The sequence below is a fragment of the Equus quagga genome, chromosome 1, assembly GCF_021613505.1.
Source record: "Equus quagga isolate Etosha38 chromosome 1, UCLA_HA_Equagga_1.0, whole genome shotgun sequence".
In the NCBI taxonomy this organism is placed as follows: domain Eukaryota; kingdom Metazoa; phylum Chordata; class Mammalia; order Perissodactyla; family Equidae; genus Equus; species Equus quagga.
Genome location: NC_060267.1, coordinates 182482550 through 182507815, shown reverse-complemented (window position 1 = coordinate 182507815; position 25266 = coordinate 182482550). Strand labels below are relative to the sequence as shown.

Below are 25266 nucleotides of genomic sequence, written 5' to 3'. Positions count from 1 at the left end.
CAAATATAATTTTAACAACGTCCAGAGTCTAGGCAACCTGTGTTCAGTGTTAAGTTCATCCGCTCAACAGCAAACCGCTTTCCATCTGGGTGGTACTGTGAACAGGAGCCTGGAAGTTTCTGATGTTTGGGATTTCCAGAGATACTCAGTGATACGGTTCCAATATTTCACAAATGTGTTTACACTTTGACTTGATAAGTTCCTGTTCTCATTTTAATAGAGGATTTTGAATGCCTTGAAAATTGAGGATGTGAAGGGAAATTTAATTATTTAACAGAAATCAGATAAGCCTTCCTTCCCCAAACTCACAGCGCCAGGAGCAGCCTTCACCATCAAGTTCCCATTGCAGTGTTGTACCACAAACAGATGCACGAAGGAGGAACTGAAAGAGGGCAGAGTAAGATGCCGCCACCGCCAAGGGCACCTGTGGACACTGCCAAGTAAAACCTATGCCAGCAGCTCAGGAAATGTTGCGTTAAGCTCAAGGCACAGACAGCCAAAAACGTCTCCTTGGATCGGAAGCAGTCAGACTCATGCAGAAGATGCCCATGCTTTGTCTGCCACCTTCAATTCTCAGGGACACAAGCCTGCTGCAAGCCCTCCCATTAGTCCCTGAAAAAAGCAGAGACGCTTATGGATCAGAGGTGTGCCGACTTTTTATATTCGTCAGGAGAAACTTTGATGCAAACAGAATCTTCCAGGGAACACGAACACATTGGACAGACAGAAACAGGACCGCTGTGGATTGGACAGAGGTGAGACTCCCTCAGCCTCCCCGGAACACACCCCCGGAAGCCCTTGGCCCCCCCCCCCAGGAGCCAGCCAAGAAGCAGTGTGAAACCACTGCTCAGATCCCTCCTTATGGAGAGGGCTGGTCTGCAGTGAGCCAGCGAGGGCTCCCGGCTCCTCCAGCGGAAGAACGCTGAAGCTACTGTGAAAGAGTCAGGACTACCAAGCGGGGCTGAGGGACCTGGGGGTCTGCCGGGGGGCAGCTGGGAAACGAGAACGAAGACTCAGCACTGCTTTCATGACATCAGATAGAAACACAAGAGTAAAAGAAAAAGCAGAAGACAGCGATGCTCAAAGATGAGAAATCAGTCCTAGGGACTTCTTTTTTGAAAAGTTCTCAGAAACTACATGTCTACACTCTGAAAAATGAACAAAGACTAAGAGTTTCTCTGAACTCTTTAAAAAGTGAGAAGAGTGATGCTTAGTTTCTGTGATTAATATTCAGGCTAAAGGCTCAAAATACAGCATCACAACTGTATTCCACAGTATGCCCCCTTCCTTTATTCCTGCATTAGTTCAACAAGTGTTTGCTGAGTACTTCCACTGTGCCAGGCACTGTTCTAGGTGCTGGGGACGCAGCAGTAAGTGAGGAAAGCACCAAAGCGACTGAGGCTGGGGGAGCATCATCCTGGGGGAAGACGCACAACAGGCCCATGACCCACCCACACAGCAGAACAAGGAGGTCGGCAGCGAAGACCCACCGGGCAGAGCGGGGACAGACGCTAACGGGAGAGCCCAGTGGGTGAGGCGATCAGGAGCCATCATGATCAAGACGAGCTCAGAAGAGGAGACCTGAATGAAATGAGGAAGAGGAAGAGGGAGGTAGGGCATAGGCAAATATTCCAAGACGGGTTTGACCTGGAGGAGGAGCAGCAAGGTCAATGAGGTCACTGCAGCTGCAACAGAAGGAGTGAGGCTGAGAACACAGGAAGAACAGTCAGGGAACCAGGCAGAGGCCACCCAGCTCACACAGGGACGTGCAGGCCCGGGTCAAAGTCTGGACTTCATCCCAAGTGTGATGGGAAACCCCCTTTCCCCCATTGCCCCGGGGCGGGGGGGGGGGGGGGGGGGGACGTTTGAGCCCAGGAGCCCCGAGACGTGGTCTGTGCTCTCAGCACTTCCTCTCGCAGGTGCTGGAGAAGAGACTATGGGGGCTCCCGGGGGTGGAGGGCTGGCGGGGAGGCAGGGCAGCCCGCCGCTCCCCACATTGGTTATGACCAGACAGGAGCCCGCCACTTCCCACAGTGGTTATGACTAAGAGAAGGTTTAAATACACAAATTAAGCTGCAATCTGAGGAGGAACGATTTCAGGGAAAAGGCACTCCCTCGAATAGAAATGAGAACACGCTCCCCGCCGGCTTTCGTGCACCCACACAATTACACACCAGCTAATGGGGTCAGATTTGGATTTCTGAGAGACGGGCCACAGAAGGTTTTCAATAAAAGCTCTTTGGCGGTTTCCTCTTATCCGACAAAACACATTCCTGCTGCCCCCGTGAAGAGAGTTCAGTTCTTCAACTGACAGGAAGGCATGTCCAGCAATTAAGTTATTTAAAATTATTATGGAAATTTATGTGAAATGTGCAAAAACCCTTCCTGATACTCCACCCAACAAGCGTTTACCAGATAATGCAAACAGTGACAGCAGTGGACTGAAGACACTCAAAACACAGCCTCACAGCTTCGAGGGGAACGTAGAAGGGAGGGAGGAAATAAGAGTATGAAATGCTTATAATGACGAGGAAAACACGAAATAATCCAAATATCCCTTAACAGGGAAATGGCTACATCACGATTCTTTCCCTCAATGGGATGGTGTGCAGCTATTCAAAAGAAAAGGCAGAGCTTTAAAAGCTGACACGGAAAAGTCACCTAGATAAGCTGCAAAGTGGGTGGGGGGCCGGGGGCAGTGGGAGGGGAGCTCAGCCTCTGCCCACAGGTACCTTCCTTCTAGGATTTAGCAATTACACACATTTATGAGGGCTTACCATACTTCAGGCTGCACGTGTGCTCTGTGAGTACCCCACTGACTTCTTAGAACCAGCCCATGGGACCAGAGAGTTAATTCCCTTTAAGAGACGGATCAAGTGTCTCGGCTGATAAGCGGGGAAGGCAGGCTCCGAGTCCAGGAACTCAACCCTCATCCTCAACTCCTGCATTACTCATCTCTCAGCCATGAGCCTAGGCACTGAGTGTATTCAATCAATTTGCTCTTAGATTCTTTCTTTCAAACAACATTAAAGAAAAAAATTTCCACTTAGTGTTCTGGGAAATAATCTTAAGGAAAATTAAATTAGTGATGAAACATGCTAAGCTCGTGACATTTTGGAAAGTTGATATAAACCAATCGGCATTAAACTCACAATCAAAGGGCACAGCAATCTGACAAACAAACATTACTCCAGGGCTTAGTGACCCAGAACAATTCTGTCAGTCCTCACTAGGGTAACAAATTGTGACCGCCACAGTGGTACATTCCCTTCTGGATCCAGCTGTTTGTGAGGTCCAGCTCACGGAATGTAAAGTCATCCAGTTTGAAACTGCACAGATGCCCGTCATTGTCAGGCAGGGTGGGAAGGCTCCAAGCAGCAGGCATCCCAGGCAGCAGTTCCACATGTTGATGACAAAGGCCTGGGAGAGACGTCAAGGCAAGGCTGACAATCAGCCACATCATCAGAGAGTGCTGGGCAGCCCTAAGCGCACAGGACCTGGGCACATCCTGAGTTGCTGGTCCATCTCTGCTCCCACTTGAGCCATGAGGAGTTTCCTACTTCTCATCCCTCCACCCCAACACCTTCAGCCATGGTCTCCTCTCCACCCCAACCACCCAAGAGCAATTTACAGCAATTTCTCATCCCAGGGGACCAGCAGGCACCTGTTTAAGGCAGAGAACCATGGCATCCTCCCTGCCTCAGTTCAAATCCGCACCAGCTGTGTGACCTTGGGCAAGATGGTTAACCACTCTGTCCTCACTGTCTGGTCTCACCGTCCTCACTTACTTGCGACACATTAACAGCACTAACCTCAGACACTAGCTGTCAGGTTTTAATGAGTTCATATAAATAAAGAATTTACAACAGTGTTTGGCATCTTATAAAAACTCAACAAACGTTGGTATTACTGTTATTGCTATTGTTATTATCCTAGAGCAGAACCAGGAGGCATAAGCTCCCCTCTAGTGTCAAAGTCCCCAAGTGCCTCTTCTTTCACATCTTACCATTTACAAGAAAATAACTGGTTACCCGAGGATAAATTGGCCAACAGTCTTTATTTTCTTCTTTCCACTTTTCTGCAGTTTCTAGTTTGTCTACACTGACCATGCATTCCTGAGAAAATTAAAAAGCAAAACAAAACACTTAAGTTGTTTCAAGTAAAGTAGCCTTCACAGAATTTCCTTCGCTCTGGCTGCATGGGGGACGGCCAGAAGCCTCCACCACGCCGAGGCTGTGGCTGAGCGACAGGTGTCAGGAGGAGCCCGCAAGTACCACGCTGACATTCAGCACGCGTCCCAGAGTTAACGTCTGCAGAGATCTCGGGGTGGGAGGGCTCCATGAAAAAGGCTGAGGGGGGACAACAGGCCAAGGGTACACACGCTACTAGAGAGGAAGGAGAAATTCTCACAACCTACCAGTCACTGGTGTGCGAACTAGCATCTAATAACTGTAACAGGAGCTGTTCGGAAAACTAAAATGCCTGGTTCATGTCAGAGTGCTCAGTCAGGGGTCCCCAAATCCCTCGCTATGGTATAAAATGTGCTTGTCCATTTTTCTAGCTTTCTGGCTTTCATCAAATTCTGAAAGGTCTTCATAACCTAATGCTGTTAAAAATTGTTGGTTTACCAGTGGTTCTCTAACTTTAACATGCCTGTTAAAACATACATCCCTGCGCCCACCCTCAGTTTCTGCTTCAGGGGCAGGGGTCTGTGGCAATCTCTGAGAATGTGCAATTCTACCAAGCTCTCAGTTGATGCTGATGCTGCTTTCCTGGGTCCAGGGACCACACTTTGAGAACCACTGGCTTAAGGAATTTTCTGGGCATTCTGGCTTTATTCTGAAGGTAAACCACCAAACTCCCTCACAGAAGTGATGTATGAAAACGAACGGCCATTTCTCCCTCACACACCAGTGAACTACCTACCAACGGGGGCCGTTTGGTTTGGCTCCCTCACCACCGACTCCCCGCCCTCCACAATTCTAGGCGGGCTACACTTGACTATGAGTTTCATTCAGTTCAGCAAATATTTATCAAATTCCTCATATCCAATTAGATTAGAAACTAGCTTTGCCATTAGTATAAAACAGTGGCTGTCAACACACCTCCACCATCACTACCACCTCCACCTTTTTTTTTTCTTTTGGTCTCTCCAACATGCACACGTGCAAGACACATCCTTAATCTCTCCCACACAGGCATTTTCCAAGGAGGGTGAGGAAGGGTATAACGTAGTTCAGAAAATGACGTGTAGAATTAAATGGCTCTGAAGATCAAGGTGCTCCCCGAAAACGAATCCAAGTCAATGTCATTTGGTCATTAAACACACAGGGATCAGCAGGCCATGCTTGACCCCCAACATGTAGAACGGAAGGAGCCAGATGCATCCCCAACCTCGGAGAACTCAGTCTGGGGAGGTGGGAACCCGAGGACCAGGGTAGTGGACACAGACGTGGATAAAGATAATAACACCCTCAGGATAAAGATAAATGTTGACTTTGTCGTAGATGTCTTACCTTTGAGCATAATCTAATGTGAGGACAACTACACCAGAAGTGGCATTTTGAATAGGGAAAAATGATCATTTATTATAGTCATCTACAAAAATAAGGTGTTTATTACTTTTTTAAGACTGGGTAGGTGGACCCACCATACCCCCGGCAGTAAGCTAAACGCTGTGGTTGACCAAAACACAGAAAATGACTCGAACTCCCTTAGAGTGCTTACAAATCCCATGAAGTGACTGGAATATCTGCCGCACAACAAAAAAGGGATTTGGTTCCATATAATCTAGAGGTAAGATATAGAGATTATCGAAGGGAGAGAAGAGGATGATTAAAACAGTCAAAGGCGTCATGAAGGAACCTGAACGAGACAGGGAATCCACAGAGCAGAAAGAGAATGCGTGGGGGCTGAACTCTGGTTTGGAAAAGCAATGAGCTCTTTTAAGTGGCTGATGGAAGAAGCCCCTAGAGATGAGCAGAGTATTAACACATAGCAGATGCTCAATAAATCGGCCCACAGTAGACGCCAATCCTAATCACAGCAGCATTCACTTCAAAGACAGACGAGGTAGGGGCCGGCCCTCTGGCCAAGTGGTTAAGTTCGCGTGCTCCGCTTCAGCAGCCCAGGGTTTCACTGGTTCGGATCCTGGGCACGGACATGGCACCACTCATCAGGCCATGTTGAGACGGCATCCCACATAGCACAACCAGAAGGACCCACAACTAAAATATGCAACTATGTACCAGGGGGGCTTTGGGGAGAAGAATTAAAAAAAAAAGAAGATTGGCAACAGTTGTTAGCTCAGGTGCCGACCTTTAAAAAACAAAAGAGGGACAAGCTAGAGCCTGTCTGGAGGCTCATTTTAAGGTTTTAGTTAAGTCCTGTGCTTTGAAAAGATTTGGGTTATTTGAAATTTCTATTCTGACTACCCAGAGAGTCCCTATCTTAGGGTGAAAGCATGTCCCGGTTTGCCCAGGACAGACCCAGTTCACTCCTGCAGTCCCAGTGTAATTAAAATTAATGCCCCTTGTCACTCTCAAAAGTGTCCCAGTTTGAATAATAAATTATGAGGTCATCTTACCCAAATCTGTTTTGCTTAAGCCTTTGGTAAATGAAATCTCTTCAAAAGTATTTCCCAGGGCAATGTACCTCAGATCAGAGAGTTTCTCCTCCAATCTTACAGGCAAGAAGAAAAATACATCACAGTTCAGAAGGAGTGCCTGTGTCCAAAGGAAAACCAGGTGTTCACAGCACATCAAAGAGAGCATTGTTCCCAAGGACAGCTGTGTGATCTCTCCCCAGGACTCACTCACCAAACCCCAACACCAGGACTCAAACAAATTAAAACCCTTAGGGGAGCCGTGCATTCCTTGTCATTCCATTCCAAAGCACTACCAAATGCTTTTATTTGGGGTAAATAAATTTACTTATTGCTGATAATAAATACATATAATCACATATTTAATATATACATAAATACATAGATCAGATAGGAAAATAAGTATCTTCATCAAAAAATTTAACTCTTATAAATAAAACATGTGAGTGTACACCAAATATCTATAAAACAGGAAAGCACTGCCAATCAAAGAAAAGCAGATATTTTAGCAGTTACATGAATTACCATGGGGCTCTCTGGCCCACATGCGTACCTGCAGGCTGGATGGCTGCACTGACTCGTGACCCATTGGCTCCCTCTGTGTTCTAAGCCCATTTTAGAATTGCCTGGAGTGCATACTTGTATCCTCAGGTTATTGGTAGCAGGACCCCCGTGGGTACCAAAATTTGCTGATGCTCAAGTCTCTTAGATAAAATGGCATAGTATTTACATATAACTACACACATCCTCCCATATACTTTAAATCATCTCTAGATTACTTATAATACCTAATACTATGTAATGCTATGTAAATAGTTGTTATATTATATTGTTCAGGGAATATTGGCAATTTAAAAAGTCTGTACATGTTCAGTACAGATGCAACCACCGTAGGCCTTTCGATCAGCGGTTGCTTGAACCCACAGATGTGGAACCTGGGGACACGGAGGGCCAGCTGTAACTGCTATTCCAACTAAGTCACAGAAAGGGGACACATTCGAATATAGCACTGACTATAAAGTTCCTGGAGAGTCTAGATTTCCTGGAGGTCGTCTGTCTTAAACACTCCAGCCTACAAAGGCATCTGACTCAAAGTAGCTCACCTTGTCCCAGGAAGGGGCTGAGGAGCTGGGGGTCAAGAGGCAAACCCCAGGGCACAGCCACACGCAGCCCTGCTGGCCCCCACCACAGACCAGGGATGGTAAGGAGGCTCTAAAGCAGAGAGGAAGCCCAGGCTTGAAGTGATGGTTCTCTGACTAGCGTTCTGCATGTCCTGATACTGTAACTGCCCAAAGGAAAGGGACCAAATCCAACGGGCAACATTCTCCTCGTTCCCCAGTGTCTCATCTCGACGTCTAAACGTCCGCTCATTGGCTCTGTTACTAAAATGTCTACGAAGCCTGTCGTTGCGACGTCGCAATAAGGATAGGCTTATTCTAGAACACAGTTCTTCAAGAACCATACAGTTTTCAAACTGTATTCCTTAGTCAGAGGGGATCACAGACATACCTTGGGGGCAACAAGGCATACCTTGAGGAGGTGGGCCAACTCCCCCTGCATTCAAAGGTACATGTTCACCGATTTATCCACTAGGCTTTTACTTTAGCTCTCAATAGAAAAAACGGGTTCCACTGCTCCACACAAAAGAAACACACATGCGTACACAGTTGTTGTTTTTTTGAGGAAGATCAGCCCTGAGCTAACATCTGCTGCCAGTCCTCCTCTTTTTGCTGAGGAAGACTGGCCCTGAGCTAACATCCACGCCTATCTTCCTCTGCTTTATATGTGGGATGCCTACCACAGCACAGTTTGCCAAGCGGTGCCTTGTCCGCACCTGGGATCCGAACCAGCAAACCCTGGGCCACCGAAACAGAACATGCGAACTTAACCGCTGCGCCACTGGGCCGGGCCATCATCTACACAGTTTTACAACACATTGCTAGACCCAGAGACTGGAGGAACATTTTAGAAAGACACTACAAGAACTGCCAAAAGAGCCTGAAAAATCTAAGGAGGAAAGGACTTTAGATAATTTTCAACCCAATCTGCTCATTAAAACTGAGGAATTAACTGAGCCATGGAGCAAGTGAGTAAAAAGCACAGCATCACAGCATCACCTCCGCCCTCACTCTCTGCTTACTTTCGTCCGCCCTGTCCCCAACGTCCCCCAGACCTGACCAGTGACAGGAGGTGTCCCGATCCTGTGGGCACAACCTCTAAACAGCAATGCCGCCCCAGCACACGGCAGGATGCTCCTTTGCAAACCAAGTGCTCGAGTCGGCTTCTAAGACAGGCCCATGGGGTCAGCGGGGGGGTGGGGGGGTGCAGGAGAGGACAGGGGAATACAATTAAATTACCTCAGTTTGGAGAAATCAAAGAAGTTCTACTAATAGGGATTAGTTATTTTGCGCCACAACTGTGTGCGTTCCACATGCACCATTCATCTCATTCCCACCCCTCCGGGAGCTGCGGGGCAGCACACGCACAGCGGGTAGAGGCCCAGCTCAGGGCAGGAGCGCAGGGACACAGGTGACTCCCGGCTCACTGCACTCCCCTTCTCTGCCTGGCGGGAGGCAGGGACCAAGATGCTCCTGAAAGGGCTGGAAAAGAGCCTGAGCACATGAGTCTTTGATGCTAGATCTCAAGGGAACAGAGATGGAAGGAGAACTTCCCACACCCCTCAAGACGCACTGCCCCGGCTCTGGAGACTGCGCAGCTGCTCTGAAAGCAGCTCAGGAGGGGAACGTTCTCAGCCTCCCGCTGCAAGGGGCCCCTTTGACTTAACCCAGGGCAACCCCAGACTGCACTTCATTCACCTTTTTCCTCCTCCTTCAAGAAGACAACAAGAAATGTTCTTCACCTGCTTTGTATGCAGCACCCATACTGCAACATACTAAAAGCGTTTATGTCACCAACAAACAGAACTAAACCAAGTGGTGAAATTATATTAGAAATAATAATTTTGAAGGTCTGGAGCGTTTGATTATGCCTCCTGAGCCAGTTACCGTGTAGCTTCCAGATATTCCGAGCCATTACAGGCTGTCTTTAAGTAGCCTAGGAACTCCCATCTTGTGCCTCTAAATGAAAATGAATCCCGCAAGTTGGCCTACGAACGCCTCCGAGCACAAGGACCCTCTGATTAGAACAGTATGGATGCTGGGTCTGCACCTTCGCTATTTTATTTTATGAATAATAAATAGAGCTTCATGCCAGAAAAACTGAACTTGCGGCCAAAACAAATTGATTCTTATGTTGTCTACACACAAAATGTCTAAAGCACCTTATAAAAGGTAGGAAAGGAAGCAGCAAGTATTAATCACAACTCAAACGCTGAAGAAATGTGGATACCAAAATCTGTGCAGCCTCATCTTCACCAAATGGTCCCGATGACGCTTAGAAAGAAGACAGTCTGAACACAGGCCAGGGGAAAATTATGATAAGACACAGATCTGTAAATACCACATTTAGGCGCTATTTCAAAATCCTGTTTTCTCCAAGCAATCATTACCTTTTAGAGATAATAAGAAATCCCCTACATTGCAAGTGTCCTTCACGGTTTTCTGAGTTCTCCATCAGGAAACAACGCTTACGCCAGGCAACATTAATTCTGCTCTTCTACAGGCCAGCACTCATAACAATATTTTGAAGTAAATATTATCATTGCTTTTGTATAGATCATCCCAAGGAAGAGACTGCTGAGGCACAGAGAGGCTGAGTCATGTGCCCAAGGATACACAGCTGGTAGGTGACTGAGCCAGCATTCTAACTAAGGCAATCTGCTCCGGAGACCTCACTCTCAACTGGCCAGACACACTCTCCCTCTTACCCGCAAGGCTCCAAGTCAACAAACGTTTCAACCGCCTGAAAGACAAATACGCACTGGCAGGATCTATAAATATTTAGACCAACTACAGCACGCCAACTGGCAGACAGAGAAAAGAGGATTAAATCTGACGTTGTAGAATAGAGCTACAGAGAAAGGATCGACATAAAGAAAGACGTCTTCCAGGCAAGGCCACTCAGAAGCCATCCCAAGTGGTTGGCAGAAAACTTAGATCAAAATATCTACAATCCTTCAATCACTTCCTTTTTAAAACCATACCATTTCTTTTTTTCAGAAGCAACTGAATCGTGTGCAGCTTTTTTTTTGAAACTAAGCGGCTCCAACAGAGTAGTAAGCACGCCAACTCCTGGCGGACAGGACAGACTTCATACCGGGAGTTGACAAGTCATATCTGGCTTGGCAAACGACAGGAGGTTATTCAGCAAATTCAAACATTATTTTTTTTCCTATGGCCCATTAAAAAAGAAAAAAAACACCTCTGTCATTTCCCACAAAAAACCAGAATGGATTAATAACCAGCCAGCTGAACTAACAAAATATTTACAGAATGCTCTGCTCATATGAGCTTTGTTCTCCCTACCCAAGGAAAAAAATAAATGTTTCCTGCCTTTATTATTATTTTCTAGCTTCTCCTGGGCCTTAAAATAAGAGAGAGTCATCTAGACATTGCTAAATAATGCCATTAGCACAATAAGCTTTAGTGTTTCCTGTGGGCAGCAGTCCAACGTGATTTCTGGCAGCAGAGAGGGACTCAGGATAACAGGTTTTGTCTACATTAGGAAAAAACAGCAGAACCCTGAAAACTCAAGTTGACAGCAGTGAAGAAAGAGGGAGCATGCATTCACGCTCCCCGTGGAGACCGAGTGCGAGAGGGATGGAATGAGGGGTGGAAAGCAGATGCCCGGCTTCCTCCCGAGGGGTCCGGGGGGCTAGGCACAGAGTAAACCCAGGCGCAGTAAATGCACCAGGGGCCATCCTTAAGGCTTTGACTTCAGGCTACTGCATACTGCTTATTTCCTTCTGACGTCAGGCCTAGAATTTGGGGAGACTTTTCCCAGGGTTATGTATGTCGATGTCATCTGAGAGACCCCTCCCACAACCAGGGTCACTGAGCCAAAGACCTACTCGAATGTGGATCTTTCCACAGAAATCAACATTTATGAAAACGGCCAAGCACAGCATCCTGTATCTACCACCTCTTCAATGAGAAGACAATTTCAAGAGCAACAACTAGCCCATGGTCATATCAGTAAGAGCCCCTACCATTTACTGGCCACCAACTTGGCTGGACAGTGCAGTAAGAAATCATACATCGCTTCGTTTAAACTCACCAACAAGGTGAGTGAAGTGGGTGATGCTAGACACTTTTTACAGACGGGGAAACAGATTACATAACTGGCGCAAGGTCCCGAGGCCGATAAGAGGCAGAGCTCGCTTTGGTACCCAAATTTAACTCTGACTACATCACGTAGGATGAATTGCAAAGAATCACAGATCGGTCTAACCCCGACTCTGCCTCCACGCTGGAGGAGACAAGTTTGCGGGAGTCTTTTTCTTCATTTTGTCCTGGAGGAAACTCTAGCCAGAGATGGATGAAGGTTGCATCTCAGGGGCAGGCTCTGAGAGACTGCGTGAGGTCCCCAGAGAAGGACGGGAGGCTGCAGGAAGGGGCCCGTCATCAGTTACCAAGGCCTGCAGAAGGCACAGGGCAGCCGCTCCTGGGGGCGCTCACGCCTCACACCTCGTGCTGAGCAACCCCTCACCGCGGGCTTTCTCTCTGCCCCTTCTGAACTATGACAAAGCTTAGGCAGATACACATGAGGGTTACCAATTAGTAGGAGTCTCCAAAATAGCATTTTTACAAACAACCGTCGTCCTCCCGCTTCCCTTCAGCTATCTGGTTGTTCGCTCTTTTCGCGGATGGCTTACACTGACATGAAGCTGGTCTGCCCGCAGGCTCATCAACTGCACAAGCCAGTGCCCAGCCTGCCTATTTACGACTCACTCAAGCTTTTATCCTCTAAGTGATTGTCTGTATTTTTAAACGAGTAAAATCAATAGCCTTGCTTATCAAGGATAATATAACAGAAGGCTTCCTGGAAAACTAAAGAAGAGAGCAGGAAGGCAGAGTCAGGACCTGATTCAGGCTTTTGGCAGCAGGTAAGTCTCGACCAGGAGGACAATGATAAAAAACACAGTTTGAGGAGCATGCATGGATCATGCAAGTGACTTCTCCAAGACAGAAATACTTCCAAGCTGCCAAAAGCTAAAATGCCTACAACTGACAAGCTGGAAGGCCTCTCCGGTGAAATATAACAGAAAATTACTAATAACAAGGACTTGTCAACACACATGTCCTCTGCCTGGTGAGGTACAGTGCTGAGAAGAATCTATCCAGCAAAAGCTGAATATGTCAACATACACCTGGACTTTATCTATTTCTCCATACGCAGATGCCAGCCAAGGCACCTGTGAGCCTATTTAAACACGTACAGCAGAGCACCGGACGAAGTGAGGTTTGGCTCTAATTATAACATCGAAGTGATAACACGAGCGGACATTTATAGAGCACATCGATATCACTTAACTGACCGTAAACGGGAAAACGGGCAGCCTGGACCCCGAGGGAAGGCTGCCCTCTTTGGAGCAAGTGGGCACAGTTTCTCCTGGTCACAAGAGGAGGTGGGGAGTTGCAATCCCCTTCAGTCAGGCGCTGAGCCTCGGCTATAAATAATATTTACATCGCTCCAATTATAGGACTAAGGGATACTGATTATCCAAAAATTGTAGACAAAATTATCTAGGGGAAGGCAAGCGTGGAGGATAAAAGAGCTAAGTCTTCATCTTCCTCATGAAGACGTCAACAGGCACTACTGAAGGTCGAGAACTCTCAGCTATGGGGGAATAGAGGGGATGATGCCCAAAAACAATAGCTAAAAAGCGAAACAGGTGGCCACCGGGGCATAGAAAAAGGGCAAGGACTGCGATTTTTCATTACAAGTTTTATAAAATTATTTGATTTCTGAAAGTACAAATCAAAATTAAAAGGATGACTAAATTTCTTGGGCTAGGAAAAAAAGAAGGAAGGAGAACAGAGGAGATGCTCGTTCACTTGATCTGATCAGCTTTTCGTATCTGAAGGAGCTTCCTTTCTCACTGAGCCGGAGTCTTAGGGGGCGGGGTGCCCACGGGTTGCTAAGCAAAGAGCTAATGAGTCAAGGCCGGAAGCCAGCCTGGGCAGCCTGGCAACATGGGGGACAGAGGCTGCGGGAAAATCATCTGCTCTCCATCCCAACAGGCCAAGTAAACAACAGACTTGAGAGCATCGGCAAAAGACCTGCCTTCCACCCAACCAGGAGAGACGGGCATGACCATCTGTGATGCAGTACAATGTCAGAAGAGTGGTCTAATCAGAATCCAAAATAAGCACTATAGGAATTCAGAAAGGGCAGATCACTCATTCATTCTTAGTGGGAAGATAAGGGAGAGCTCCATAAATGGTAGAGTCTGAGCTGGGTTGAAGGGACGCATGGAGGAGAAAGCCCACTCCCGGTGGAGGCAACGACCCAACAAAGGCCAGAGGAGAGAGGACAGGTGGTGTGTTTGGAGATGGGCTGTGTCCTCAGCCCCATGGAAGCGCACGTCTCCTGCTGCTGTGCACGACTTCAACCTGCAGAGTGTGGGCATGGGGAACCTCCTGCGACAATTAGCTGAGTGGTTTCTGGCACAGTGCGAAACTAAGACATGATGAACCTGAACACAGTGAAAAGGGGCGCGCCTCTGCAGTTACCTAGTGTACAAGAATCCACCCTCCACACTTAGACTGGCCTGTTTCACTGCAGACAGTCTCTCAAACGCCAGACACTGACATCTGTCTCCACTGAACTCGGGGTTCCTGCCACGCCCCCAAGTTTCCCCAGGTCCTTAGCTTTGTGCCAGTGGATTCTGTTAACACTTCTTTCTTTTAATTCCCCAAGACTGTTGAACTCATAAGCCTTAGAGATTTGAGTCTCCGGTTCCTCCACTCTCCCTTCAGCTCACAAAATAGAACAAATGCCATTATAAACGCACAAATTCCTCTAACCAAAGAAAAACAACTTTTGCCCTTTGGCATTCCCATGTAGTACTTGTTGGTTTCAACACTGCAATCATTATTTTTTTCTTCCTCTTCTTCTTCTTTTTCTTCTTCTTCTTCTCCCCAAAGTCCCCCGGTATATAGTTGTATACCTAGTTGTGAGTGCCTCTGGTTGTGCTACACTCACTATTTAATCCAATACATTGAACCAAGTTTGATCCACACAGCCTCAAGTACTGGTTTGGGTTAAAATATACACACATTTGACTCCAGGTTTCTTTGTATCTGAGCTAGTTCTAGCAATTACCAGATTACAAACAAACAAAGCTATTCCTGCATATCAAACTGAATATTAATAAAAGACAGTTTATTTTTATATCAGGGATCACAAATCTTCAAAAATAAAAGTCAGCATATTAACTTTTACTGTGGCCTTCACCAATGTTTAGAAGTCTCATTTATGAAACAGACCGAGTCTTTTAAGTAAAACCTGGAAGAAAGAGAAAATTAACAAATCAACACATCCTGACTTTTGTATTCTTTTAATTCCATGAGTAAACATGATAGACGCTGAAGATACAAAACTGACAAGATCTTGCCCTTGCTTTCAACAGTTCCTGATCCAGCTGGGAGAAACAGGGCAAGCAATTCAAAACACAGATTAAGCTCTCATGGTTACACCCCCAGGGGCCTACAGCATCCAGCATCCAGCAGGTGACTAATAAATAGTACTCGGTTGAATAGATGAACAGACGGATATAAGAATGGGTGGAAGGAAGGCTAGACAGTATTTTTGCTAACAGTGAGGAGGCAGATCAGAAACAGCTTCCCAGAGGACAGGTGGGTGGAACAGCACCTGAAAGCAGTGTTTCCCCAGGTCTGAGAAATACTCAGGATAAACTGAACCCAGACAAATTCACTGAACAGCTATGTCATTATTTTAATGAAAAGATAACATAAACGCATAAAATCTGTAATTTCAAAGATATGCTTGCTTAGGGTGAATCCTAACATTTAATTTTTCAGGTGATTCCATGTAAACAAAAATCAGATATAAACAGAGCAGATGGCGTGTGGATATAACAAAAATTGAGAGGCTAGGACACGAATGGCTAGAATTTTAGAGAAACAGTTCAAATGCAGAATGTACCACATGAAGGGAGAGGAGAATTATTCCAGAGTGACTGCAGGCAGGGCGAAGGCACAAGCCCAGCAAGGAGCGGGAACTGTGCAGACCACAGGAAGCTTAGACAGGGCAGCGCTGCTGGAAGATGAATTTCAAGACCAGGAGCAGCACTCGATGGGCAGGGCCGCACTATGCAGCACTGGGTCTGCCAGACCAAACAGCACGAATTTGTCTTGTAGGTGACAGGGACCCCCAAAAGGACCTGGCCATGCGTATATCTTAGAGGGTCCCTCTCAGGGTGACCGGAGGGCAGACACTGTGGTGGGGAATAGACTGAGGCAGGGAGCACAGGCAAACATGACCTTGGGCTTGGTGAGAATCATAGACAGGCAATCTTTGGGCATTAAAAAAAAATCAGGTTTTGGTGATTGACTGGATAGGGAAGGACGAGCCAGTGAAGGAGAACTTAATGGTTTACAGCTTGGGCGACCAGTAGACTGTGGCAGCAAATAAAAGGGACTTCAGGACAAGGGGGAGCTTTGCGAGTTTTTGTTTCATTTTGTTTGATAATGATAAGCATGATTGATAATGAGCGTGCTACCCTAAGACAAAGGGAAAGAAACTGGTGAAACGAGTAAAGTTGATGATATGGGTCCAACCTGGATGGGTCTGAAGCAGACAGAACATAGGAGACGAAGCCCTTCCTCCTGAATGATGAATCAGGACTCCATTAATCCAGGGGATTCTGTGAGGGTAAAGATCCCGGCAACCGCTTGTTAACTAAGGAGATGACCCAGAGGTTGGGGCCAAACAGGGCGCCCCAAAACCAGATCCAAGAGGAAGGGATAACCTGAGGAAAGACGAGGAGACCCAACAGCGTCAACTCAAGGTCAGGAATGCCTCAGGCTAACAGCTGAAGGAGGCCACGTACCGCCAAGTCCACCCGCAGAACAGGGTAGGGCTGGAGAAGGAAACGCCCCACGTCCAGGGAGACAGCTCTGGGGTTCTCGCAGTCTCTCTTCTCATTTGACAGTTGTCTTGCCCTCTGCTGATCACGACTCTCAGGGGTGCACCCGCCTACATAGCCTCCCCACTTCTGCCCCTGCTACTCAAAGTGGGAAATGTTCTGCTCTGTTTTGCTCTCAAGTATTTTTCAGTTTTGCAACAAGTTTCAAGAAGTTAGTTGAAGTCATGTGAATTACAACTCGGAAATACTTCCAGATAAATATAGCAGCAATTTCTACAACAGCTTCACAGGAAGAGGTCACAGCTAGCATGGGAAAGATCCAGCCTGCAGCGGGCTGAGCTCTCCCGTGCTCGGCCGCTCTCCCCTCTCTCTCTGTACCCAGTTTCATATCACTTACTGTTTGCTCAGGACTGGGGTAATTTATAACCTTAAGCACAAGGCAGACCCAGCATATACAAGCACAGAGCAGAGCAGGGCTCCAAAGAGGAGTGGACATCTAAGTGCTTGGCACTCAAGCCTTTGGCGAGATGTCAACATTTCACAGAGCACTTTAAATGCTTTGGTTTGAGAGCTAATGCAGCACTTCCCACTGGTCGACACATGCAGCCCAGGCAGAACGCAAAATACACCTCCCTCCACATCAGATGTTGCGCTCAGTCGCTGATCCAATCTTGCCTACAGAGAACATGGGAGCCTGGAAAAGCTGGTGAGTGAGAAAAGTCCATCCGATGCAGAATATATTTAAAGAAGATTTGTGATTCCAACGTAAAATCGCTTTTTGTGCTCTTAACGTCCTGCATTCTCTTTTTTAATGGCTGGAATGAGAAGTGATAGATTTACAGGAGAGATTTGACTTTTCCAAGTTCAAAGACTAAACTGAGTCCAATTAGCTCTTCCCTGTAAACGTTCTCTACTTGCGTGACGCGGGGTTTTCTTCCGTGGGCTCGTGCATTAGGCTTTAGGAACTTCTTATTTTAAAAATTTGTAAACTTATAGCTTGTAAAATATAAGACAGTGTTGTGTAGACCTGGAACAGGAAGTTAGTCAGTTTTGGAAATGACAGAGAGCACTGACACAGCTGGGTTATGACGTAATCCTCAGAGCTAAGGGAGTCCAATAAAAGACTAAAATGCTGGAGAAAGAAGGGGAAAAAAAAAAGGAGGTTTGGTTTAAGAGCACAAAAAGCCACAACCTCACTAAGAACTGAAACCAAAGGTGAAATACATCGTGGAAGGAAGCATCTAGCGTCTCCCCCGGAGCTGGAAGCCTGGGCTGGTGGTGTGCATCTAATGGTGAGTTGCAACTGATTTTCAAAGGCAAGAAAAAAGAATCTAATAAGCCTCCTAGTTGTTGTTTTAGTTTTTTATTAACGTCTTAGGTTTTGATTTTCACGCGCCTGGTTCTTGACTTCTGGTTTCCTCCTCTGAGATTTCACTAACATTTAAATATCAAGCATTCACAGCATTTCTAGTTTTAATTTGTGGACAGCAAAGACAAAGAATACAACTCGTGGAACTTACTCTATTCTTTGTTTTCCTAGAAATTCAACAGTAAAATTCCATAAAATCTAGACTAATAGATAATTTTAAAACTTAATTCGTGCTTAGAATTCACTCCAGTTTATTTTGCCACCAAAAGGAAAAAGACAACCTTTTTTTAAAGGGCCCCATTGTCTGGAGAGATTGTAAGAACACTGCAATTGAAGGAAGCCAGAGATTTGGGGGGTGATTCACCAACCACAAGCCCCTCTCCACTCTGCCACCAAAAAATTTTTTAAATCACTAAATTTATAATTTTTTAAAAGCTATGACTCTTCCTAAATGATTCTCTAAATGGAGAAACTGCAACCTCCTAAGTCCTTTTCTAACTTGTTTTTACACCTACCAACTTTCTTGCTAGTTCTTCCCACTTAAAGAAAGCATTCACGGGAAAAATATATCCACCTCCAAAGACACACAAACATTTAGACACACAGACAGAGCTCCCACTTCACATCATTACAATGAACACGCTAGCATTTGCAACTCCTCCTTCCCTTCAGCAGTCCCACCCATTCCAGGGGAAGAGGCTCCATGGCCCCCAGTCCTGCTTCAGCACAAAGCGCTCTACGGGCTGCTGGGGTCACCGTGTCATCAAGACAGCCCGAGGGGAAAATCCAGTGTGAAAGTTGATCTTGGAAAATGTAACCAAGATCTGGGCTCACTGGCTTTTTGTCATATGCCCTTTGGCACAATTAGACAGATTTTTTTTTTTAATCATTCATGTGTAATTTTACTAATAACAATTAAATGGACTAGCATTAACCATATGAAATTGCCATTTTTGGGAGATAAAAAAATAGTCAAAGATCAGCAATTTTATACAACTCAACCTAATAAAAAAGAAAAGACACAAGTCTCAAAGGGCGGCCCAAGAGGCCAAGGGGTAAGGAGAACACCAATAATGATAATTTACATCATTTTTATATGACATGAGATCCAGGACTCCTAATTATTCCCAGAGGAACAATCCTCTGCTTCAAAAGCCTTGCACAGATACTGTGATCAAAATTGGGTGTTTCCAGTAGCCAAACTACACTGGGAAAGACTTTCTATTATTGGCTCTGTTCTACCAACTAGGAAACTGGGGCCCAGAGAGGTTCAGTGACTCAAACAAGATAATCAGCTTATAAAGGCCAAGGATGGGGCTTAAAAGAAAAAGTCATCTGGCTTCAAATCCAGCGCCCTTTCACCCACCCGACCTTGTCTCCATAACCTAAGAGGAGGAATGCATCCAATAAACATTGTGATTTATACATAAATACAAGTCGGAGATACAAGAGGGTCCAGGACTGCTCCCCCCCCCCTTAACTAGCTGTTTACACAACAACGGCAATAATCACATCGTCTAACATAGTCAATATTAGTGAGGACTCAGATTTTTGTAGAGCCTATCTCACATGGAGGAACAAAACAGGCACTTTGCAGATAAACAGCTGAATCTGAACTGTGACCCTGAGTTACATGCTTTTGCTTCTTAGCTCTTTCGCCTCTTTGATTCTCCCCTGTCCTATCACCTGCAAACATCATGCTAAACCTATCACCCCAGAGAGCTGCTGAGGTGCTAGCTGGGACACGCTAGAACCTGGCACACGGCAGCCCTTCAGGAAAAATGGACTCCCTCCCCCACCCCTCTAATAACTTACTAAGTTAGAGGTCATACTGGCCAAGAGCAAAATCCCTCAGGAAATTTCTTAACTTAGAATCTGACACTCATGGGGCCAAAAAAGAAATCACAAGATAAGGGGAAATGAATGCTTCTCGCAGTTTACCTCCTATCATTGCAAAGAAAACTGGGCATCGTGCCAGGATGGAAGTAATGCATGTCTGTCAACACATGCCCAGTGAGTGCCAACTACCTTGAGGGACTACATTGTAACAAGTAGGCCAGTCCTTCCTGGCCAGATGGGGCCGTGACAGCTTAGGAGCCTGGAGATCTGCTCCAAGGCCGTGAGCCCCAGGGGCAGTGGTCTCACAGAGAAAGAGGTCAGAGAAGGACGTGAGGGTTATGATTTGCTTAATCCACATGTTCGGCAGATGGATGGATAATCAAACAAATAGACAACCAAAAACCTCAAGAAAAAAATGAAAGAAATGTGATCGGTAGGAGTTATAATGATAGACTGGGAAGTTTTACATATTTTTTAAATTTAATTACTCTTCATAAAGATCTGCTATCCTTTTTCAGTATTTATAGACAGGCCATATACTGTCCAGTACACATATAGATTAATGGCTGACACATTAAAATAAGCAAACTAATCCCAAAGGAAACTTATTAGATAATATAGATAAGTATATTTTAGCCAGGGATTCTCAAACTTTTGGTCTCAAGATCCCTTTCACTCTTAAAAACTAATGACGAGCTGAAAGAGGTTTTGTTTGTGTAAGTTATATCTACCAATATTATTATATTAGAAATTTAAATTATGAAATTTATAAAATATTTATTTTTAATTCGTTTAAAATAGCATCACAAGTTAACATGAATAACACATTTTTATGAAACAATTATATTTTCAAAAGAAGTTTTAGTTAGAAAAATAGCATTGCTCTACATTTTTACATATCTCTTTACCATCTGGCCTGAGGCAGTTAGATTTCCACACCCACTTCTGTATTCAATCAGTTTCAAAATGTTATTTTAGTTAAAATAAATCGAAGAAAATCTAGTCTCACACAGATCCACAGTAGGAAAAGGGAGGGGTATTTTAATAGCCTTCTGGATTTTCTTCTTTGATATCACACCAAAACTCAACAAGCGGTGGCTTCTTAAAGGTTGGTTGCAATGTGGAATCTAAAACCCTATCAATGAATATTTTTGTTACATGAAAATCCTTTATAAATCTTTTGCCCGTGCTACATTTTATAACATTATACATTCACTAGTCATTTGGAGATAGACATTCAGGCAGAACTTTGAAGCACAGATACTTTTCCTCATATAGTATCAAAAGATCATGTTAATATCGGCAGTCATCTCAGTCTACGTACTGGAAAGCCGTCAAGTTCACAGTGGGAGAAGCAAGTTTTCCAAAATTCTAACTTTGATTGAAAGCTTGAATTTTATCATTGCCAACAAATATTGCTATTGTTTTCCTTGCCGTGAAGCCTTAGACAGTTCTTTTAGAGAAAATGTCTGCCAAATACCCAAGTGTGAATTACTGTAGTTTGTCTATCATTCTTTCAAGTAAAAACTGTGTTCCATGCAAAAAGCATTTAACTCAGCTTGCAACTCAATCCTCAAGTGTCGTTCCTCTATACAACTGTCACATGCGACAGAAGTGCTTTACACACAATTCCTATTCTGTCACATAAAATATTTAAAAGATACATACTTAAGGGGTAAGATTTAACCAAATTAACAATATATATTACTTCATCAGGGACAGTCTTAAGTGAACTTGGCTTTTTGTTTTCTTTTTTTGTTCACTAAGAATGCACGGTGGGAAGGTATGCAATGACTACAGGACAGCTGGATACCTAGCCTTGATTTGTGTTGAAAAAACCACGGGTTTGTTGTACAAACCTTGGCTTTTACATCATTAGTGCAAATATCAGTAGAGTGAGTGCAAAAGGCAAGTAACATGTTAGTGTTCTTTTAAAAGTGAGGCTGACCTCATGGCCCCCTGAATGGGTGTCAGGGCCCCCCATGCTTCCACAGACCATATTGTGAGAACCACTGTTTTAGATTGGAATAAGAAAATCTTCTTATGATACAAAAACGCACTAATTCAAAAAGAAAAAAATGATAATTTGACTATATTGAAATGAGTAACTTGTTTATCAAAATATACTTTTAAAAGTATATATACTTTTATATGATTATATATATTATATATATTTTATATTTTATATTATTATAATATATATATTATAAAATCCAAAAAGTATATATACTTTTAAAAGTATACAAAATATAAGTTTTAAAAGTTACAGCCTGGGAGATGCTATTCACAATACATAAACCCAACAAAGCACCTACCAACAATATTCAAAGAATTTCTACAAATCAACAACAGCACAAAGAATTCAAGAGAAAAAAACGAGCAAAAGATATGACTAGACATTTCCTGGAAACGACCAGTTATCACATGAGGAGAGGCTATTTCATCAATGACCACAGAAAGGCAAACCAGAGCCACAGTGTAGTAACATTTCACAAGCAAAAGTCAGAAATCTGAGAAAATGAAATGTTGGAGAGGATTTACACCCACAGAATCCTGATACGTTACTGGAAGGAGCATAAATTGGTGTAGCCACCTTGACAGAGAGTTTGGCATTATTACCCAATGATTCAGCAATTTAATTCCTAGATTTACACCCAAAAGAAACTCTCTCACATGTTCATCACGAGACAACAAGGACATGCATCTCAGCATGATTCACGAGGGCAAAAACCTGGAAACATCCCAAACACAAGAAATTTAGTGAATGAATAGTAATAGGCTCTGACCACAGAATGTTACGGTCACCAAAACAAATGAGTTACAGCAACACTCAGTAACATGGATTGACGTCATGTGCTATGATACATATAAAATCACTAAAAGATTGCAGATGGTCTTTAAAAAACACAATTTCATACATACATATATACATACAACATGTACATATATACACTTTTAGGACTCACATAGATGTTATGAAACAATATAAAACAAGACAGCGAGAGAATGAAGAAAACAGGACTCAGGGTACATGGAATGAAAGTGACCAGGGAGATGGCAGGTGGGGGAGAGGGTAGAGCATTCAGTCACATGGAGCTTATTACTGTCAGTGTCTTGGCTTTTGTTTTGGTTATTGAGTTTGAGAGAAATTATTAACATGATTACAACTAACCAAATAAGGGGCCGGCTCCATGGCCAAACGTTAAGTTTGCACTCTCCGCTTCGGCAGCCTGGCGTTCGAGGTTCAGATCCTGGGCACAGACCTTGATGAAGCTCATCAAGCCATGCTGTGGTGGCGTCCCACACAGAAGAACTAGAATGACTTACAACCAGGATATACAACTATTTACTGTGGCTTTGGGAAGGAAAAAAAAAAAGAGGAAGATTGGAAACAGATGTTACCTCAGGGCCAATCTTCCTATTAAAAAAAAAACTAACAAAAAAAGAATTTTAAAAGTCAATCTTGCATGAACTTTGCACAAGAATATATCATAAATCAAAGATTATAGTCAATCAACTATATGCACCAAAGATCAATAAAGATATCTATGCATTTTAACCCACTGCACACTAGAAAGTGACAATTCAGAATAAACTGTAAAAGACTCATCATTTGAGAATAAAGGAAATGAAGTCCTTAACTTGACCAAATTTGAACAAATAGATCCATTCATAAACTCAGAAAGTATCTACTGAATGTCTGCTATACGAGCCGCGCACTAATGCAGCAACAAAGGGAATAAGTTCTGTTCTCATGAAGCTGACCTCTAAGGGAGGTGTACGCCAGAAGAAGGGGGGAGGAAATAAGTTTAAAAATAAATATTATTCTAAATACTGAAGACAGCTATAAAGAAAATAAAACATGGGGAGAGGCAGGAGTGCTGAGCAGGGCATGGCTACATCAGACCCGCGAGCAGGGAAGGCCTCCCCGAGGAGGAGACGTTGAACAGAGACCAGCGAGGCGGCCTCCCTGAGCAGGGCAATGAGACAGAAGCCAGGCCTCCGGGACCAGGACCCGCCTCAGGGCTGTGCTCTAGACCTTAACAGAATTGGACTGCACCATCACCATGGAGACAGCGTGAAACAAATCCACCTGGGTGTTCCAGCTGCTCCTACGCAGCCTGGACAAAACTCAGCTGGTCCTGCTCCAGACCCCTGCCAACAGCCCCACCCGTTTACAAAGGACCAGAGACCCCTCATGGGTTCCTGGGGCAGAGAAAAGGCATGCACTGCTCAGAGCTCAGTGGTCATGAGTGACAGACAGGAAGAGCTCAGGGGAGAGCTAGGCAGCTCAGCTTTGCACTTTGTTTTCAATTTTTGTCCCACTGGGCCAGAATACCTAAGTAGCACAACAATAATCTATATTTACAACAAATATTGGTTTACCTGCCAAGGGCACCAAATACTCACTGGCTGGCCTTCTCCACACTCCACACTCCCCCGTGCCCCCCACACACAAACACACCTGGACCTGTTCCACAAGTTAATCACATCAGTGACATCCAAGAGATCAAAGAAAGGGTGCTGGCCTCTTTGCTGCTTCAGGCTGGACAAATTCACATTCGAGTCCCACAGGCAAGGAGTGGCCGCTGCTGTCCACTGGGAGAGCGATGCAGGCCCCAGACAAGGTGCTTGGACCAGGGCAGTGATAATCCAAGTTATGCTGACATGGGATCTGCCAGGCTCCTCCCAGGACCCTCTAGAGGGGAGGCATGAAACCAGGGTAAGACCCTACAGCTTAGACGCTTAGTCACAGGGCGTGGAAGAGCTGGGCCGTGGTCGTAGGCGCTCTGGTTACCACCTCAGGAACTTGCTCAAGCCACTAAGCTCCCTTCACCTGCTTTCTTCCTGCGTAAAATAAGGTCCTCCATCAGAAACTCAGCCAACACCTACCAGGAACCACCTGCTGGACTGGATGAAAATACAAAGTTCTCTCTCCACGCAGCAGCGCAGACAAGCTAACAAAAGCAAGTCTTTCCAATAGGAGAGGATACTCCCTAGAGGTTAAGGCTTCAGAATGGCACCGACCTGCATTCACATCTCAGTTCCACGACATCCCAGCAGCAGCACAGTGGACAATTTCTTCACACTCCCTACAGTTCAGTTTCCTCAACTATAAAATGGGCTTACTTCTCTCTCTTCGGGGCAACTTGAGGATTTAAGAGCGCATAGCTGTAGTTCATTCATTTTCACTGTTACGTAAAATGTCCCAAGATAAATGATGTGTTTTTTACCCATTCTCCTGTCAGTAATCATCTGAGCTATTTCCACATCTTTGCTATTTCAAACAGTGTTTCTACAAGCATCCTTGCAAGTGATCCTGGGCATGCCCCTGTGAGAGTGTTCTAGGGCGCATACCCAGGAATTAAAATGCTCAGCCATCGGGTGAGTGAACGTCCCTCTTTTCTAAATATTTCCAATTCCTTTTCCAAACTGCTGGAC

The 25266-nt window shown here is 44.9% G+C and overlaps 2 protein-coding genes across 7 annotated transcripts in view; one reads left to right on the top strand and one right to left on the bottom strand.

Moving 5' to 3' along the window:
• MED12L (mediator complex subunit 12L) overlaps positions 1-25266 on the bottom strand; it is a 297559-nt gene that overhangs the window by 142772 nt on the left and 129521 nt on the right. The gene's annotated exons all lie outside the window — the stretch shown is intronic.
• Positions 1-25266, top strand: part of P2RY14 (purinergic receptor P2Y14) — a 49525-nt gene that overhangs the window by 9802 nt on the left and 14457 nt on the right. The window contains exons 1-2 of one of the 6 annotated variants that reach the window (XM_046661150.1): positions 17265-17322; positions 17832-17908. The exons of 2 other annotated variants lie outside the window; for them this stretch is intronic. Coding sequence is in view for 1 of the 4 variants with exons in the window: in XM_046661143.1 (XP_046517099.1) it covers positions 17217-17322 (106 nt within the window). In the remaining 3 variants the exon portion in view is untranslated. 3 more of the 6 variants (XM_046661143.1, XM_046661171.1, XM_046661179.1) reach the window with 3 other exon arrangements.